This window comes from Branchiostoma belcheri, unplaced genomic scaffold (assembly GCF_001625305.1).
Source record: "Branchiostoma belcheri isolate BF01 breed outbred unplaced genomic scaffold, Haploidv18h27 scaffold82, whole genome shotgun sequence".
In the NCBI taxonomy this organism is placed as follows: Eukaryota; Metazoa; Chordata; class Leptocardii; order Amphioxiformes; family Branchiostomatidae; genus Branchiostoma; species Branchiostoma belcheri.
In genome coordinates this window covers 731,960-749,812 of record NW_017804487.1, presented here as the reverse complement: position 1 = coordinate 749,812, position 17,853 = coordinate 731,960, and the positions used below count along the sequence as shown (strand labels likewise).

The following is a 17,853-nucleotide window of genomic DNA, read 5'->3' as shown; positions in this document are numbered from 1 at the left end:
ATAATGGCCATTTCAGGACCTTTCATTGAATAAGATCAAACAGTTTGCAGACACGCAACAGCCCCATTGTATGCAGACAATCGTCTCTTTCATCTCAGTTTGAACAATAAGATAAAACAAATAATATGCATGTTGTTGTCTTTATCGTTATTGTCCAACTGATTGTATCTTTATGTAACAATGTTGTCTGATTTCTCTTATGCAAGTCGGCACAAAATACTTTCCTTAGTTTCGTAATCAAGTAAAACCCATCGGTGGTAAACAGTTGCAATAAAATTTACTCATTTGTCAGACAAATATACGCGATTGTCAATTCCATTCATTTGACACATTGAATTGTACGTTATTCCTTTAGGATCAGCAGTTTGACCAACATGGCGACCAGAGCTGAATCCCACCTGAAGAGAGTCGAGGTGGAAAGCAGGATTCTCCGCGTACCCACAAGTGCGGCGAGTGTGGCAAGGAGTTTCGCTACCTAAATGAGTTGAAGCGGCGCTTGCTAACTCATACAGGAGAGAAAGCTTACCGGTGTGACGAATGTAACAAAGGCTTTAGTCTGCTGAGTAATCTGAAGAGACACATGCCGACTCACACAGGTGAGCAACCGTACAGGTGTGAGGAATGTGGCTGGTGTTTTCTTGAGCTAGGTGCTCTAAAGAGGCACGTTCGAACTCACACTGGTGAGAAACCGTACCAATGTGGGGAATGTAACAAAAGCTTCAGTGTGCTGGGTAATATGAAGAGACACTTGCAGATTCATACAGGTGAGAAACCGTATCGGTGTGAGGAGTGCAGCAAACAGTTTAGTGAGCTGGGTAGTCTGAAAAACACGTGCGGATTCATACAGGTGAGAAACCGTACAAGTGTGAGGAATGTGGAAAGTGTTTTCGTGGACTAGGTGATCTAAAGAGGCACATTAGAACTCACACTGGTGAGAAACCGTACAGTTGTGAAGAGTGTAGCAAACAGTTCAGTGACCTGGGGAATCTGAAGAGACACATGCGGACTCACACAGGTGAAAAACCGTACAGGTGTGAGGAGTGCAGCCGGTCGTTTAGTACATTGTCAGATGTAAAGAGACACGTGCGGACTCACACTGGCGAGAAACCGTACAAATGTGAGGAGTGCAGCAGGCAGTTTACCACAAGCAGCAGTTTAAAGAGACACGTGCGAACTCACAGAGCGCAGAAACCGTACATGTCTTAAAAAGGCAACAAAAGCTTTCGTAAGAGTGCCAACTGAAAACACTCCCGCGAAAGACTGCCAGTGTCTTTGTAACGGTTACTGGGTGGTGATGCTTTAAATGTCCTGACTGTTTGATCTACATGTAGTAGTGTACTCTCTACATGACTCTACTGTGGAGTTATAGCGCAATAGAGGTGATTTCATATAACGATTGATGGATGCTTCGTAGCCTGTTTATTAAAGCTAGAAGTCCTGTGCAAAATGCAATAGTGTAGTGATTAGATAGCAACATTTACATAATAGGACACCGTTTATTTAACGTCAATGTTTCATTGTCCATCTGTTGTAGAACTTAGTCAACTACTGAAAATGTAATTTGTTTGTTTGTTTGTTTGTTTGTTTGTTTGACAGCAGTTCTGTGGGCTAGATGTAGCTTAGAGTGTAGCGATTTTTCAACTTTTTGCATGTCAGTTTTAACAATAAAGCGCGTTATGTGCCTTATTTGTTTGTCATTATCGCTTTCATTTTTCCATGCTCTACCCTTTTGTTGATTTCTCATAAGTAAATCAGCAAACGTAACATGGTACGTTTACATATATCTCGTAACTAGTCATCATCATCATTACGGCATCTTTGCAAATATCTTCTTTTTCCTCATTTTTCTTCGTCTCTATTTCACTATATAATTTTTTTTAACTGTAGCATGGACAATCGTTTAAACTGATATACCAGAAAAATGCAATATTCGACAAGGCGTCCTGGACCCGGGTAATCGGGTTTGTCACCTTTAACCTTTGCCCTCGATTGGTTTGACCTACGCTGACGCTGAACCGCCACCGTGCGTGTGGTGTCATTTATTTATCTCCAATCTGAGGCGATTTTCACCTTACTTCGGCTCTGTATCAACTCTGGACAGTTTGAAAGACAGGTAAGACCTTTGTTGACCTCTTACACTCGTTGTGTTTACCAGAGACTCCAAATCGGTCGTGAATCGCGTGATACGAGCAAATGTCCTTGATATAGAAACATTAGGACATTACACAGTATAGATTAGAACAAGAACTAGTGGGTAAAATGCAATATTTAGATATTTGTCAACTTTCTCAATCTCAATTATAAATTCAGGTAATATGTTATTGTCTCTCAATCGCTATCATTAGTAGTGGCGTACATTATCAGTCATGTGAGATCATGTGAAATATGGCGGTCTCTTTTTACTACGAATGATGTCTGATTTTTCTAGTATGCAAATAAGCACGGTGCTTTCCTTTGATGTTGTCTGATTCTTCACTATGCAAATCATTATTGTGGTTTCTTTTGTTTTGTAATCAAGAATATCCCAACGGACCGGTTTTATCCACCCACTCAGTCCCTATATAAACGCGTCCCTGACTGCTCTGTTTCTGTCAGTACTGACTCTGCAGCCGTGAGGATCTGTGTCGTTGTGAAATCACCTTGCAGTACTTTGGAACGTCTGTTACAGTGCATCTTGGTAAGTACCGAGTATGATTTGGTCTTCCTGTGCATCATTTATGAGCACTGCCATAGGTTACATTTTAAACCCATTAAACCGACCTACTAAGGTGTTAGGTGCATACATTATATAACTGGTGTGGTGCATACATATTAGGTAAGTATATGTTGGGGTTGTAATCTAGTGGAGTGACTTTATACGGTACTACGGCGGTGTATATTCGTGTGATATCTCATTTGTATGATATCCCGTGTTGTGAATATGCAATGATCGGTTACATCTTTATATGAATTTTTCAATACAGCAGGTGAGAGTCTGCACATATACCAGATACCAAATTCCATTAAATGTATGACATGTTATACTTGTTCCTGCAGGGTTACGAGTTTGACCAACATGGCGACCAAAGCTGAATCTCACCCGAAACAAGAGGGAGAGAGTGGGCGTGGAGAGAAGGATTCTCCGCGTACCCACAAGTGCGGCGAGTGTGGCAAGGAGTTTCGTTACCGGAGTAGTCTGAAGAGACACATGCTAACTCACACTTGTCAGAAAACGTTCAGATGTCTAGAATGTAGCAGACAGTTCGGCGAGCTGAGTAGTCTAAAGAGGCACATGCGGACTCACACTGGTGAGAAACCTTACCGATGTGAGAAATGTAACGAAAACTACAGTCAGCTGAGTCAGCTGAAGAGACACATGCGGACTCACACCGATGAGAAACCTTATCAATGTCAGGAATGTAGCAGGTGCTTTAGAACGCTGGTTCACCTGAGGTCTCATATCAGGACCCACACCGGTGAGAAACCCTACACGTGTGAGGAGTGCAGCAGACAGTTTAGCGAGCTCGGTAGTCTGAAGCGACACATGCGGATTCACACAGGCGAGAAACCGTACAGGTGTGAGAGATGTGACAAAAGCTTCAGTCAGCATGTCAATCTGAAAACGCACATTCAGACCCACACAGGTGAGAAACCGTATCAATGCGAGGAATGTAGCAGGTGCTTCATTACGCTGGATCAATTGAGGTGTCATATCAGAACCCACACCGGTGAGAAACCCTACACGTGTGAAGAGTGTGGTAGGCAGTTCAGCGAGCTCGGTAGTCTGAAGCGGCATATGCAGATTCACACTGGTGAGAAAACATTCATGTGTGAGGAGTGCGGTAAGCAGTGTAGTACACTGACAGATCTAAAGAGACACATACGGATTCACACTGGTGAGAAACCATACAGGTGTGAGGAGTGCAGCCGGTCGTTTAGTAAACTGTCAGATCTGAAGAGACACATGCGGACTCACACAGGTGAGAAACCGTTCAGGTGTACCGAGTGCAGCAAGCAGTTTAGTCAACTGTCAAATCTAAAGAGGCACATGCGGACTCACACATAAGGTCTCTTACATGTGTGAAAAATTAAAAAAAAATCTTTCAAGTAAGTGCACACTCAGACGGGCGAAAAGTTGGTGTAAAACCAGTGTAGATATTTCATTATGTAGCAAGAAAGTTATTGTTGCAATGCTTGTATTTGATGAACGGACCGGGTCATTTGAGAAGTCAGTTTCCTGTGTTATTCTTTTATTCTTTACTAATTTGTACTCTCCGCAAGTGTCACTGTCCGTCCGTTATAGAAGTTAGTCAACAACATGTAGTATTCTTGTTTTAGTATCTGTAAATATACCAGATCTTTAGCGTTTGGTTACAGTTTGAGCATGTAACTTATTAATGCATGGAAATGTAATTTTTTCACCCTGCAATGCTGTAAGGTGGAGGTAGCTTAGAGTTAGAGATTTGTCAACTTTTTGCATCTCAGTTTCAACAATAAAGCGCGTCATGTGCCTTATTTGTTTGTTATCGTCGCTGTCGTTTTTCTATGCTGTACCCTTTTCCTACGGACATTGTCTGATTTCTCCTATGTAAATCAGCACATGTAACATGGTGCGTTCACCGTCTTGACCAAGTTGTCCTCTTTTCCCAATTAATAAGGGTGTTGCCCGCTATTCAAGTCATGTTAGATTTTTTTTTAATTTGCTGGGACTATAGTGTGTAAAATTAGATTTTTTTTTACTCACAATGGATTTTTTGTATACTTGTATATTAATTTGAACACGTCAGTTTATAACTTAGAGAAGACATTTATTCTGAAATGGATTTTGCTCAGTCTTTAAGCATTTATCGACTCTGAAATCTAATTCTTGGTCAGTCGCGCCAGACAAAATCGCTCCTAAGTCGTTATTTAACCACCTGACGTGTTTTGTATTGTGTACAAAATAGGTTAGAGCTACAAGGCATTGATCGTATTCATGGTTGGCCGTCTTGATTGAGTATTTTACTAACAGCTTTAAAGCTTGTGGGCGTTCGTCTTCCCGGTTACCGCCGGATTGTGAGCCTGTGTGAAGTCCAAGTGTTTCCGGGTAGGCCTTCGCTACATTCAGTTTATATACATGTATCTGTATCGGTATAGCCGGTATAACACACCAGCTTCGCAGGCACGCGGCGCGGCGGCAGCTGGCTATATCACACCGAACGGCTTGTTACACTCAATCTTTGCACATTTGATTGCAGGAAATGTTTAAAGCTTGCTAGTGATGATACCCCAACTGTGCTTGGTGTCAACGAGTTCCAGTCTACGATAATACGAGTTTTTTAATACCTCAATTCTTGGTTGATAACTCTGATATTTGAAGGCATGACTGTTTCTTGTTCTTTTCTGGGTTGATATCATCAGCATCATACATACGTTTTGGGCGATGGAGAACAAACAACAGAAATTAGACCGCAGGCAAATATTTGCAACAGCGACAGGAAATAAAAGCAGAAAATCAACATGTAACAACAACAACCACAGCAAATCCATACGTACTTGGGAAGCAGTTCTCAGCTTCCTGAAGTGTGTACTGAGTGTGTTTTGATTTGTGTTGGGGAAATGTCTCTTTTTTCATATCTATCCTGTAACTGAAACTTCGCACTGCCTTTTTGCAGAGGGTGGTCTCATAGTTTCCTATTCTTTATTTCATACAGATTCTTTATTGACACGAAAAAGTACAGGGAATTTTGTATGGTCTTCTACAATGTATGGATAACGTCATCTGACGTACAGAGTATACATATGTATGTATGATGTAACAATAATGGTTAACTATTCTCTAACATGTGTTCTCTAAGATCGAAACATTCTTTAATATATTTTCCTATTTGAACGCTGTATTTTTGTTATCTCTCATATCTGTCATATGAGAATGTAGTTGAATTTATCTATAGGATCTATAACGTATTGAAATCAATTGAACAAGCGGAAAGAAAAGTGAACAGCAATAGGCGCTTATCATTGTGTAGTGTACAATCCATTATAAAATGGTGCTCATTTTCAATCATGTTTGGAAAAAATGGACAGAACCTTTGGCCATTTGGTATTTTCTTGTATCGACCCATTTCTATGTTATGACAACTAATTCTTAATTTTGTGATCGCTATGCAGTTGCTTGGAACATGCGAAATGGTGGTTGCCAGGATGGCTACATACGAGTCGGGTGGCCCTGCATAAAACTCGCTTCCAGCCTCAAGTCTTTTTGGGACGCTCAACTGTCCTGTGTGGAGGAAGGCGCGACTCTAGCCATGCCTAGAACAGAACAATTTGACCACGCTCTAAGACGCCTGGTCCACACGTCTGGAGGTAACTTCCAACATTGGATCGGGTTGAACGTGACCTGTAATACTGGCGGCTGGGTGTCAATACCAGAATTTACGTACGTAGACGGGATGGACTGGAACCAGGGCCACAGTTACAGGGTACGTGTTTTGTTGGCATTGTTATTATTATAGTTGATAACGTTAAATGTTTATTATTTGTTTATTTATTATTTGCACGTATAAAAAAGTTACATAATCAAATAATATAACAATAAGAGGATATGCGGGGTAGGCCAGAAACCTAGGTGGTTTTTTTAAAGGGCCTACCCCAAACAAAGGTAACTGTGATACATGACAAAACATATTTGAATTTAACATCAAAATTAAACAATGAAATAATTGATTAATTTAACAAAATCAAGACACAGAAATAATAACTGAAGTGTGTAAACTAGTTTTTACATCTACGAAAACAGATTAAACAAAAGTTTTATACATGTAATTCAAATCTATGGGCACCTGTGTAGCATTTTACGATACTGCACCGGTGCCCATAGATTTGATATCTCATGTACGGTCCTGGTTTTTTAAAATAGGCCTATCGCAATGCGTATCTGACGTAGTGTCATATACGTATACGAATACCTCTATTAAATATTCCAATTGCTATTTCTCTTAATTTGAATTTTATGTTCTGACTACGTTTGCACATTGCTGTGATGATACCTAATGCAGTCGCACATGGTACATTGTACCGCGTATAGTTTTTCATGTTTACCGAAGGAAAACATATTGTTTTTGCTCCATTTCCATTTCTTCTCCAAACACTAACCTCTAACCTGGACAATGGCCTCTTTTGTTTACGTCTGTCACCATAGTAACTGGTGTCGGGTTACACAATGTGACACACACACAATGTGGTAATTTCATTGTAGGCATTTAGACTCCTGTCACCATATACATGTATGTGAATGTGTTTGAGTAAGAATTAACAGAGCATACCATATCCGAAGGTAAACATTATGCATTTGCTTAGCAAATGTTACTTTTCTAGTTTCCAAGATAAATTGCATATAGTTTAAAGATCCCTTTAACTTGTTGATTTCCTTCAGTTATAGGTAGATCTTATAATCTTAACGTGCCTTACGTTGTTGACTTAATCCTCTCTATCAGGGATTCCCAGTTGGATTAAATTACCCTCCCATCAAAGACACACTTTGCCTTCACTACTGGTTACACCCAGGACATGTCATTGATCCGATGTGGAGCTTTGCTGGATGCACAGAGAAAAAGCGGTATATCTGCCAATCCTCCCCTGCCTAAGGCCACACTGATTGAGGTTTAGGAATGCCGTCCTAACGGACATTGACTTTCGCCTGTTCACAAGAATACCATCATCTCTACCAACAAGCCAATCACCAATATCAACAAGCTGAATCCTGATGTCTGCAATACTGGTGCATTAGCCACTCAATTGCCCATCATTCTGGCATTCAAGTGACCGCTTGTAAGAGCTACATTCACTAGATTCAATGCTCACTACAGTTCTGACTTCCCCTGCTCTTGGACCACGTCTTGTGGGTGTGCCTCCTGTACAGCTTTAAGGCCTCATTAGTATTCTGACTAGTTTTTAATATTGTTACAATTGTATATAATGAATGCTATTTTATAGCAGTGTATTGTATTGCATTTTATTGACTATTGTATGTTATTGTAGGAATTTATATATTTCATGTCAACAATTGTTCGACTTTGTAATTTGTATTGAACTGTATTTATATTGTTGTGTTTGGGAGGACAACTTGTACAGGTGTCAATACTGTTTTGTCCTCCCTTCCACTTGTATGTTTGTACTTGTGGTGAATTATAATAAGGCCATGTTGATTTGATTATATGGATGACATCCGCGCGCGCATGAATTTTCGGCCGTTTCCAAAGAAAAAAGTTTTCAACCATACTGTAAATCGTGCAAAACAGTTGCTAAATGAGCAAAAATATACCATAAGTTGCAAGGAAAACATTTAGAAACGATACCAATGTCGTAGAATGCCAAAATCAAAGGAAAAAAGACAAAAATGTAAAGAAATGAATTCGAAGAGTAGATTATTCGCCATAACATATTCTGTGCCATTTGTTCAACCTTCATGACCACGTAGATTTCATAGTGAAAGCAACTTTTTTTTTGCAAAACTTTTCTTTATTCGCACGCGCGCATCAGTTTTGGGGTTCCCAGAGGATGTCATCCATATAATCAAATCAACATGGCATAAACAAATAAACAAATCTCCGAAGCTCATGCTGGGTGCCATCCTCTGTAGTCGATGGTAAGTACGGAGGATGTCACTCATGTTACCTAGGCTCTACCGTAGCAGAACTCCAGAACATCAGCACAGTGCCGGCTCATGAATGCCGCAAAAGGCCAGCATGTGCCGGCTTGTCATAAAATCTGCTATGTACTATCGCAAATTTATAATTTACGCTTTGTATCCCTGTGGTTTAGTAGCATTTTCACCGCTCGTACTAGTCCGTAATATCATGTCAGTGTTACCTAATTAGAAAAAGGTAAAAATAAATTACTAATCAGCAACATAGAGATGGTAAGTTACACCGTAGAGCGCTTGCCATGTTGGTGGCAACATTTTCGCAATCATAGTATTCACTAAACTAAATAACCTTCTTGAAATGATTTATATATTCAATATAACTACAAGTATAACACACATTTTAGGCCGTAGATTTCATGATATATTTACACAGAATGTTTCTTTCAATTTGCTTGTATGATTAAACCAATTTGGTCAATTCGGAAATATGTTTTGCTGTTATATTCACTTAAGTTTGTAAGATTAAAAAAACAAGCAAGACTAAAATGCCACATTTTCTTTGAACTTTTTAATGGGTTGCATTTAGACTGTAAATTAGGACTATTGGATAGTCGATGACATATCTATTAAATATAGCGCAAACTTATAATATTCATGGTGTGGAATTTTTTCATTTATAATTTAACACAAATTAAATGTAATCAAAAGTTCTCGGCCTCATCAAGAGTAAAGAGGTGAAACTTCCATTTTCAATTTCAATTTTATTGAGAACAGTCAACATAACAGGGGTACGTAGTACTCCTGAATTGTGTGGACTTGACATAGACGAGACGCACAAGGCAATTACATATACAAAAGTGACGCACAAGGCAATTACATACAAAAGTGGGACATGAAACACTAGAACACTAGGTCTGCATTTGGCTATTGTACAGTCTGATTGTGCATGCAGTGGAGGAACGAGTTATACAGTCTGTTTGTCCGTGCTTTCCCCCAGAGTTCCTCAAACACCTCCCTGCGCTGTCCGACCTGGCTCCTGGTACCAAATCATGTAGTGGGTGGTCAGGGCTGAGCATACACTTGAACAACTTGACAGCCGCAAGTTCACGTCTTTCTCGGAGTGTTGGGAGGTCGGGAACATTCCTCCTTCCACCCAGAGAGATGATCTTCAAGGCTCTCCTCTGCACTCTCTCTCTCTCGAGAGAGACAGTTCCTGTTTTTTACTACAGCCCATTAGGAGCACGTAGCCGTACTCCAGCACAGGCCTAACAAGGGCTGTGTACAACTGAATGAGGTCAGAGACACTCATTCCTTGTTTGGTGAGGAGTCTAAGGAAGTGTAGTCTCCGCGAGGCATTCTGTGGTATAGCTGTATACTATGACTTCTAACATCACTGCCCACAGAAATGCAACTTTTGATATTCATCAATTAGCACGTGACGCCCCGTGAAAATTGGGTGGGTGAGGGCAAAAAAATAAAATGTCAGGAACAGAAGCTCGTGCTGTGATCAAGTATATCGATAAAAAGTGATGTCTCCCAAGTCCATGAACACATGGTCAAGACACTTGGTGATGACTCCCCTTCTTATCACCTACATGGAGGTAATAATGGATACAGAACGTTTCCCAGTCCCCCAAGAAGTTTAAGCGAGTTGAACGTATCGTAAATCTAAGGTCGTGGTAATCTATACAATGATGACATCCCGTCAATAATTTTCAAATGTGGTGTATTTAAACAAAAAGAAACATACACTTTCTGTCATGCAAAGAACAGGGTAACTAGATTATTGGACTGCTGAGTGACTGAAAAAAAAATACATTAAATATTGCACAGGATAGTCACCACACAACGAACTTTCAAAATAATGATTGTCACACTTTTCTGTCAACCTAAAAAGATATATTTTTAAGTTCCTACCCCCAAGAACACAAGTAAGGCCACAGCAAGTAAATTTCATGGATGACATCCCCGCAGATTCCAAATCTAATGCGAGCGGGCGAAAAAAAAACCCAGACGGGCCGAAAAAAACAAGTTTTCTACATTTTAAAGTGCTGACAAAAACTTTGAACAAATGGTTTTGATTCAATAGGAACATCACATATACACAGCCAACATTACATATCACTACATCAAAGTAAGAAACAAACATTAAATCAGAGTCTTTTCTTGTCTCCTCTCTTAATAGTTACATCTGCCATCCACCTTCCGGCAAGGCAACAGACATTGACCACTGTCGGAAGGCAACAATTTTTTTTCCAAAATCAGGCAAACATTAATGCGCGCGCTGATGTCATCCATGAAAATTACTTGCTGTGGCCTAAAATTACTCTCAAGATATATACCAATACAGCTTTGAATGACAGCTTTGTATTCAGTGGATCAGAAATTTTGCATGTGTAAACTAATCAGTATATTAACATTATTTCTGTCAAATCATTTCATAATCCAGGCTAGTGTTCCTCACAGTATGTAGGTACCAGAATACATGTATGTGAAGATTGTTTCAACTGTGGTGAAATATAACACCTATTTTAAAATGAGACATTATAGCAAAGAAAAGATACTTCGTGTACACAACCAAACTCATGTACATGTTTTAAAAAGAGTCACACTTAATTTTCTTCCCAAAAGTACATGCGACCAAACAAACATTTCAAGTTACATGAATATAATTTTCATTGTCACTTGGCTTCAAAATATATGACAAGACAGTTTCCATTTTTGATTGACTATTTGCTATCCAATTGTTTTTAAACATTTTCAGTGCCAACATGTATAATTCACAAAAAATACAAAACATTGCTATTGATTACATGTAGGTGAGAAACACAAATAATATACTTTTTGTCCTTTCATTGCTCTTTGGCTTGTGTGGTAACAGCAGATTCTATTGCATGACCAATTGCAACAAATTGTCATATTGTCTTTCCGAGAATATGTATCTTTATTTACATATAAATTGATAAATATGTCTATTGTTGTGCAATACACATTCAACAACTTACATCATGAGGGAAGCAACCCATTTATTCAATATGAAATCTTATGCTATAAAATTGCTTTGTGTTTGAATAATTGTCTTTTAGGCCACACCAATTTAATGTGTTGCTTCTCGAATATGAAGCGACGGCAAAAAAAAAAGGCCAAGGCATCCCATGATAGCAGGAAATATTACGGTATGAGCCGTGAAGTGAGTAGATTTTGAACTTTTAATGAAACAAAGTTGCAATGTTAAATTGAAAACTCTAACTACAATGAGGAAGAAAAGGGCTTTCTTCAACCAGGGGCCAAAATATGTCTTTCATTGACCATTTTGCAGTTGATTTAGAACCCCCCCAAATTTTTTTTTTTTTTTGCAAATCAGAAAAATGGACAGGGCGAATCCGAGACACAACAAATTAGATTGGTGTGGTCTTACAAAGGAAAAAAAAAATGTCTGCACATTTAAGAGTCATGAAGTTAAACTTGCTATTGAAAATTCAGGCCACAACATTTTTACCCTAACAATTTGCTGGGACATTTACAATATTTCAAAATATGGGTCATTTTGGCAAATTTTTTAACAGCTGATTGCAAAATATTGACATCCTTTTCTTTGAGTGAACAATATTTTTGTCTATTTACAGAATAACTTTACACATAAAAGGTATTTTCTATCCCTTACTAATAGCTAGTCATCATCTGCCATATCAAAATCTAACACATCTGGATTTTCCTCTTCAGAAGAAGACTGTGGCTCGTCTGTTTGGTACAACTTTCTATGGCACATGGGGCAGTGGTCCTGTACGTACAACCACTTCCTCAGACACATGGCGTGGAAATAATGCTTACAGGGGGTGATCCGTGCACTGGTCAGCTCCTGGTAACATATCGCGCACACGTCGTTGAACCGCGTAAGTTCTGCGGTCGTCGCTTCCGGCAGAGCGTTGATTTTCTTCACTGCAGTTCTTCTCATCATGAACGTCCTCCACCCTTCCTTCCCTTGCACCCAGATGTTGAAGTACGCATGCATGCACATCATGATGGCGCGTATCGTCCCACCAGACTCGAAGAAGAAGACGTAGCTACCGTTCAAGAAGAGGAATATCCCGAACACGAACTCTATACTGTTCGCCGTGGACTTGATATAGTACAGGTAGTCGTCAAGCTTCTCCCAGTACTGCTCTCGTCTCGCGTCGATTAAGAGGAGTGCGTACTGGAACCATGTGGCGAGGACTTTCACCAGGAGTTCCACAGTGAACACGGTCACCGCAAGCAGCCACGTGCTGAAGCTGCTGTTACTCCACAACAGGTAGATTAAGTAGAAAGGGACGAAGAAGATGAAGGCACTGACGGTGAGTGGGGGGTAGTGTCTTCTCATGTCTATAGTGTGTTGCGCGCTGAGCGTCATCAGTCTCGGGTGCACCATGTTGTGTATGAAGTGAAATATCGCGGTCGTTAGGAGCCCCATGTTCCGACCCAAGCGTACCAGCCGCTTCTTCCGCTCCAGACCGGTCAGTCCCGTCTGGACGGCTAAGATGAAGAACAGGACAGCCGAAACTGTCCCTATCCTCTTCTCCTCCGTGTCTTCTACATTGAGAAACTTCTGCAACAGTAGCCCTACGTTGTGCATGATGATAGCTATGACAGAGCTCATCCCCGATATCGTGAACATCGAGTCACATCCACTGACCATCAAGTCCTTCACAATCTCCCACCACTCCGAACTATCCGGTAAATACCAAACCACCCTGGCATCATTTTCTTCTATCACTACAAAGTACACTAAGGCAACAGCTTGGGCGGCTATTCTTGTTAACCAGAACACTCTCAATACGTCCGGTATGTGTAGCCGTATCCACGTACTCTCCACGAATGCTTGGATCCCGTACGTTCTTATAAGCTGGAACACGACCGGGATTAAAAATCTGGACAGATAGATTATATACACCCCATTCACAACAGCACAGGTGACCAGTTCTCCGTACGACATGACAAGCGATGCTTGTAGCGACATTTCAATCACCCATCTTGGCATGGTCAACACAGCAACCTGGGGAATCGTAAAAGAAATCAGGATGTAGTTTCCTACCACAGCGTGGGCATAGCCTCGTGTGAATGTATACAACACAGTCATTACTGCTAGTAATACAAGCCCATAGACGAACATGTGGTCCTCCAAGACATTCATACTAGTCTGGGCATTGTCTGAGGATGTCTGTTGGAGATAGTGGGCGATGTAGTAACTGTTCCACCAATAGACAATCAGAGCGATTAGGACTCCTCCAATGAAAGAGTAGACTCGGAGAAGTACATCTGGGGTCAGCACGAAGACCCCAACTGCAACAAGAAAACCTGGGAAAAAAGAAAAGATAATCAAAAATATAATCATAGGTGAGAAATGAGAATCCTTAATCTATGAATGATGTCTCTATTCAGAAAATTTGCAAAGTCATATTCTTATGATTTGAAGACTATGAAACTTGAAAGCCAAATGTACAAGTATTGTTACTAGTATTATGTACACTTATGCAACTGGCTTTGAGCAAATCTCTACTGTAAAGTACTTTAGTACTAAGCCAGCTTGTGTTTCTACATTGCACCTGTGTTGCCAAAAACTGTCATACTCATGGCAAAGCCAAATAATTATTCTTTCATTCATTCAAACCCTAGTTTCTAAAATGTATTACTGGTACTCTTCGTCTGAAACATCTTTCAACAGGTAGCAAAATATATGTAGCCATTCATATGATAAGACTGTTATAAAGCTTTGGCTACAGTTTTATTACTCTGTATTTATATTTTCAGATTAGTGGACAGTGAGTTGCTGCCTTGCTGAAGTATGCAATATGGGCATGTTCAACTGTAGTAGGGTTCTCATTTTCACCTGACTCTATGTACGTATATCAAATCAATCAATCAAATCAAAAATGGTTTATTGCTAAAATCAAGAACATTGCAGCATAAAGCTGAATTACGTTCTAAGATGTACATCCTGTTTTAAAAACTTAACGACAGCACAATCTTGGAGTCAAGATGTGGTAATAGAGTTACACATTAAATAATTTACACGATATTACACATATTTTCGTCGATGAAGGTTAGACATCCAGGTAATACGATATGCCAAAAAACAGTTACTCAAGCAACTGGATATGATTTTGAAAACGTCAGACGTTTCAGCTAGTATCCACTAGCTTTCGTCAGTGACTGAGAGACCAGAGGGGAAAGCAGGTTTATATACACAACCTGTTGATTGATATGCAAATAGAGTGAAGACAAATTTTTGGAAGTCGAAAAAGGAACAAAAGTCAGACAAGTCAAGACAAGATGATGCAAATTAGCCTACGCTTAAAAACTTCCATCAGAGGCTTCAACGCCAACAAGATCATCTTCAACGCGGAAAGAAAGTTACTAAACGAAAGGGTAAGACAGATCAACTACAAATTAGACGGTCTAAACGCGAGGAAATCTAACCTTGAAAAACTACTGAGGGAGAAACTATATATCAGACGAGATTTTTGCCGAAACTAAAGAGTTCATAACACGCGGACAACTTGATCAGCACGAGAAGGGAAAAGACAGACAGAAGACCAAATTTGATCGTTTACAGCAAAAGAAGACTATTAGCGCAGCAGATAGTGACCCAAATTGGAGATCAAACAGTTCCGAACCCAAAACCACTACACAGGCCCAAACCGACGAGAGGTGGGTAAAAAACCTAAGTAGCCATACTCTCACAGAACCAGAGAAATCACTGCTTTCTAAAGGTCTAAATTTCGCAGTAGCACCCAACAAGATTCCCAGCATTGACATTGTGACAGAAACCGAGTCAGCAATTCGTCGGGCACGTTTACCACAGAGACAAGCTGAAGCCTTGCGCACCAAAGTAGCTACCACCCTGAAAGTCTCCAAACCCCCTGCTAGTAACATCACACGGGAAGAACGTACCGCTCTCAAAGATTTGGCCACCAATCAAGACATATTGATTCTTCCTGCAGACAAGGGCAGATGCACAGTAGTCTTAGACAGGGAGCAGTACGACAGGAAGGTACAGGACCTATTGGGAGACAAAGACACCTACATGCCCTTGAAAAAGGACCCCACTAACAAGTTTAAACTAAATAGTTCAATAGAATAATATTGTATTGACAGTGTAAATATAGTGCACAACATCTGTTATGTAATAGTATATTAACCTGACATATAAATGTAATTGTAGTAAACGCACGACGACCAGGCCGGATATTCTAGCTTGTTAACGTTTGGCCACAACATCTGTTATGTAGTAGTAGTATGTCTATCTGAATTGTAACTGACAATGTTAACTGTTCCAAATTGTTTATGTTATTGTTGTGAGGGCTAGCCCTTTATAATAGCCTCCGGCTAGTTGGGCAGTCCTGGCTGCTTACTTATGTGTTATCAGCCTAATAAATCAAATCAAATCAAATCAAATCAAGTTTAAAGGGAAAATCAGTTCAGCTCTCAAGAAATTGCAAACCGAAGGAGTTCTGGATCGCCCCACCTACCTAAAACTCAATCCCACAACGGAACAACCCCCTGCTTTCTACAGCCTTCCCAAAATCCACAAACAAAGTGTCCCTCTACGACCCATAGTCTCCAGTATAGGCTCTGTCACCTATGAGTTAGCAGGTTTTCTAGCCAAGATTTTAGGACCACTAGTGGGGAAATCTCAGCACCATGTACAGAATAGTGCCGACTTTGTCAACAAAATCAAAGACATTCATGTAGAGGATGATGAAACCATCACTTCATATGACGTGTGCTCACTTTTCACCTCCATACCACCCAAGGAAGCAGTGTCAGTAGTCAAGGAAGCCTTGGAAGCCGATGATACACTTGCAGATAGAACCAACCTATCCGTTGACCAAGTTTGTGAGCTACTAGAACTCTGCTTAGGATGCACATACTTTACCCACAAAGGACAGTTCTACCAACAAATGCACGGCTGTGCTATGGGATCACCAGTCTCACCAATTGTTGTAAACCTGTACATGGAGAAGTTTGAAAACAAAGCCCTCAGCACTTTCAATGACACTCCCCCGGCCAACTGGTTTCGATATGTAGATGACACTTGGTGCAGATTGAAAAAGAGGGTAGCTGCTGACTTCTTTGACCACATCAACCAGATAGATGACAACATCAAGTTCACACAGGAGCCAAGCCATGACAACATGCTCCCTTTCCTAGACACCAAAACTATCGTAGAGGAAGATGGTAACCTTTGTTTCGAAGTGTACAGGAAACCAACCCACACTGATCAGTACCTGGCCTTTGATTCCCACCACCCTTTGGAACACAAACTAGCAGTGATCAAAACTCTCTTCCATCGTGCAGACAACATTGTCACTTCAGACCAAGCCAAAACGGACGAACATAGACACCTCCGAGGTGCCCTGGCTAAATGTGGCTACCAAAACTGGACTTTCAACAAAGCGCTCAAACCTTCAGATCAGTCTAAGAAAACCCAGAAGTGCAAACCATTGACCAACAAAAACAAGGCCAACATCACTATTCCGTATGTCCAAGGAGTATCTGAGAAACTCCGACGGATCTTCCAAAACTTCAACATAGCCACTAACTTCAAACCTCACTCAACCCTCAGACAAAGACTGGTACACCCTAAGGACCGACCTCACAAGGGTACCAAGGCGAATGTTATTTACAGACTCAAATGTGAGGAGCCCAATTGTAACAACACCTACATCGGAGAGACAAGTCGGCCGCTTAAAGTAAGGTACAAGGAACATTGCCGACCTAGTGCCAACGGCTACTCCTCAGCTATTTTCCACCACCTACAACACAACCAGGGTCACTCTTTCAAACTCGAGTCCACGGATGTCTTAGACCGCGAAACACGCTGGTGGGAACGGGGTGTTAAAGAGGCAATATATGAAAGAATGTACAACCCCACCCTCAACGAGGGAAGGGGGGCTACGGGTCGATCTTTCCGGCACTTGGGATTTGGCACTCCCAGCCCCGAGGACAGACAACACTTAAGCTCCTGTCCTGTATAACAGGAGCTTTCAGACTAATTTGCATCATCTTGTCTTGACTTGTCTGACTTTTGTTCCTTTTTCGACTTCCAAAAATTTGTCTTCACTCTATTTGCATATCAATCAACAGGTTGTGTATATAAACCTGCTTTCCCCTCTGGTCTCTCAGTCACTGACGAAAGCTAGTGGATACTAGCTGAAACGTCTGACGTTTTCAAAATCATATCCAGTTGCTTGAGTAACTGTTTTTTG

At 40.6% G+C, this 17,853-nt stretch overlaps 1 protein-coding gene and 1 pseudogene across 1 annotated transcript in view; one reads left to right on the top strand and one right to left on the bottom strand.

Annotated features, from left to right (window-relative positions):
- Window positions 1-4,045, top strand: part of LOC109486635 — a 19,022-nt pseudogene extending 14,977 nt beyond the window's left edge.
- A 7,942-nt stretch (window positions 4,046-11,987) lies between these two features.
- The window catches only part of LOC109486681 (E3 ubiquitin-protein ligase RNF139-like), a 9,345-nt gene continuing 3,479 nt past the window's right edge, over window positions 11,988-17,853 (bottom strand). Inside the window, exon 3 of the mRNA XM_019790569.1 lies at window positions 11,988-13,939. Coding sequence (XP_019646128.1) covers window positions 12,276-13,939 — 1,664 coding nt within the window. The 3' untranslated portion in view covers window positions 11,988-12,275. The remainder of the gene's footprint in view (window positions 13,940-17,853) is intronic.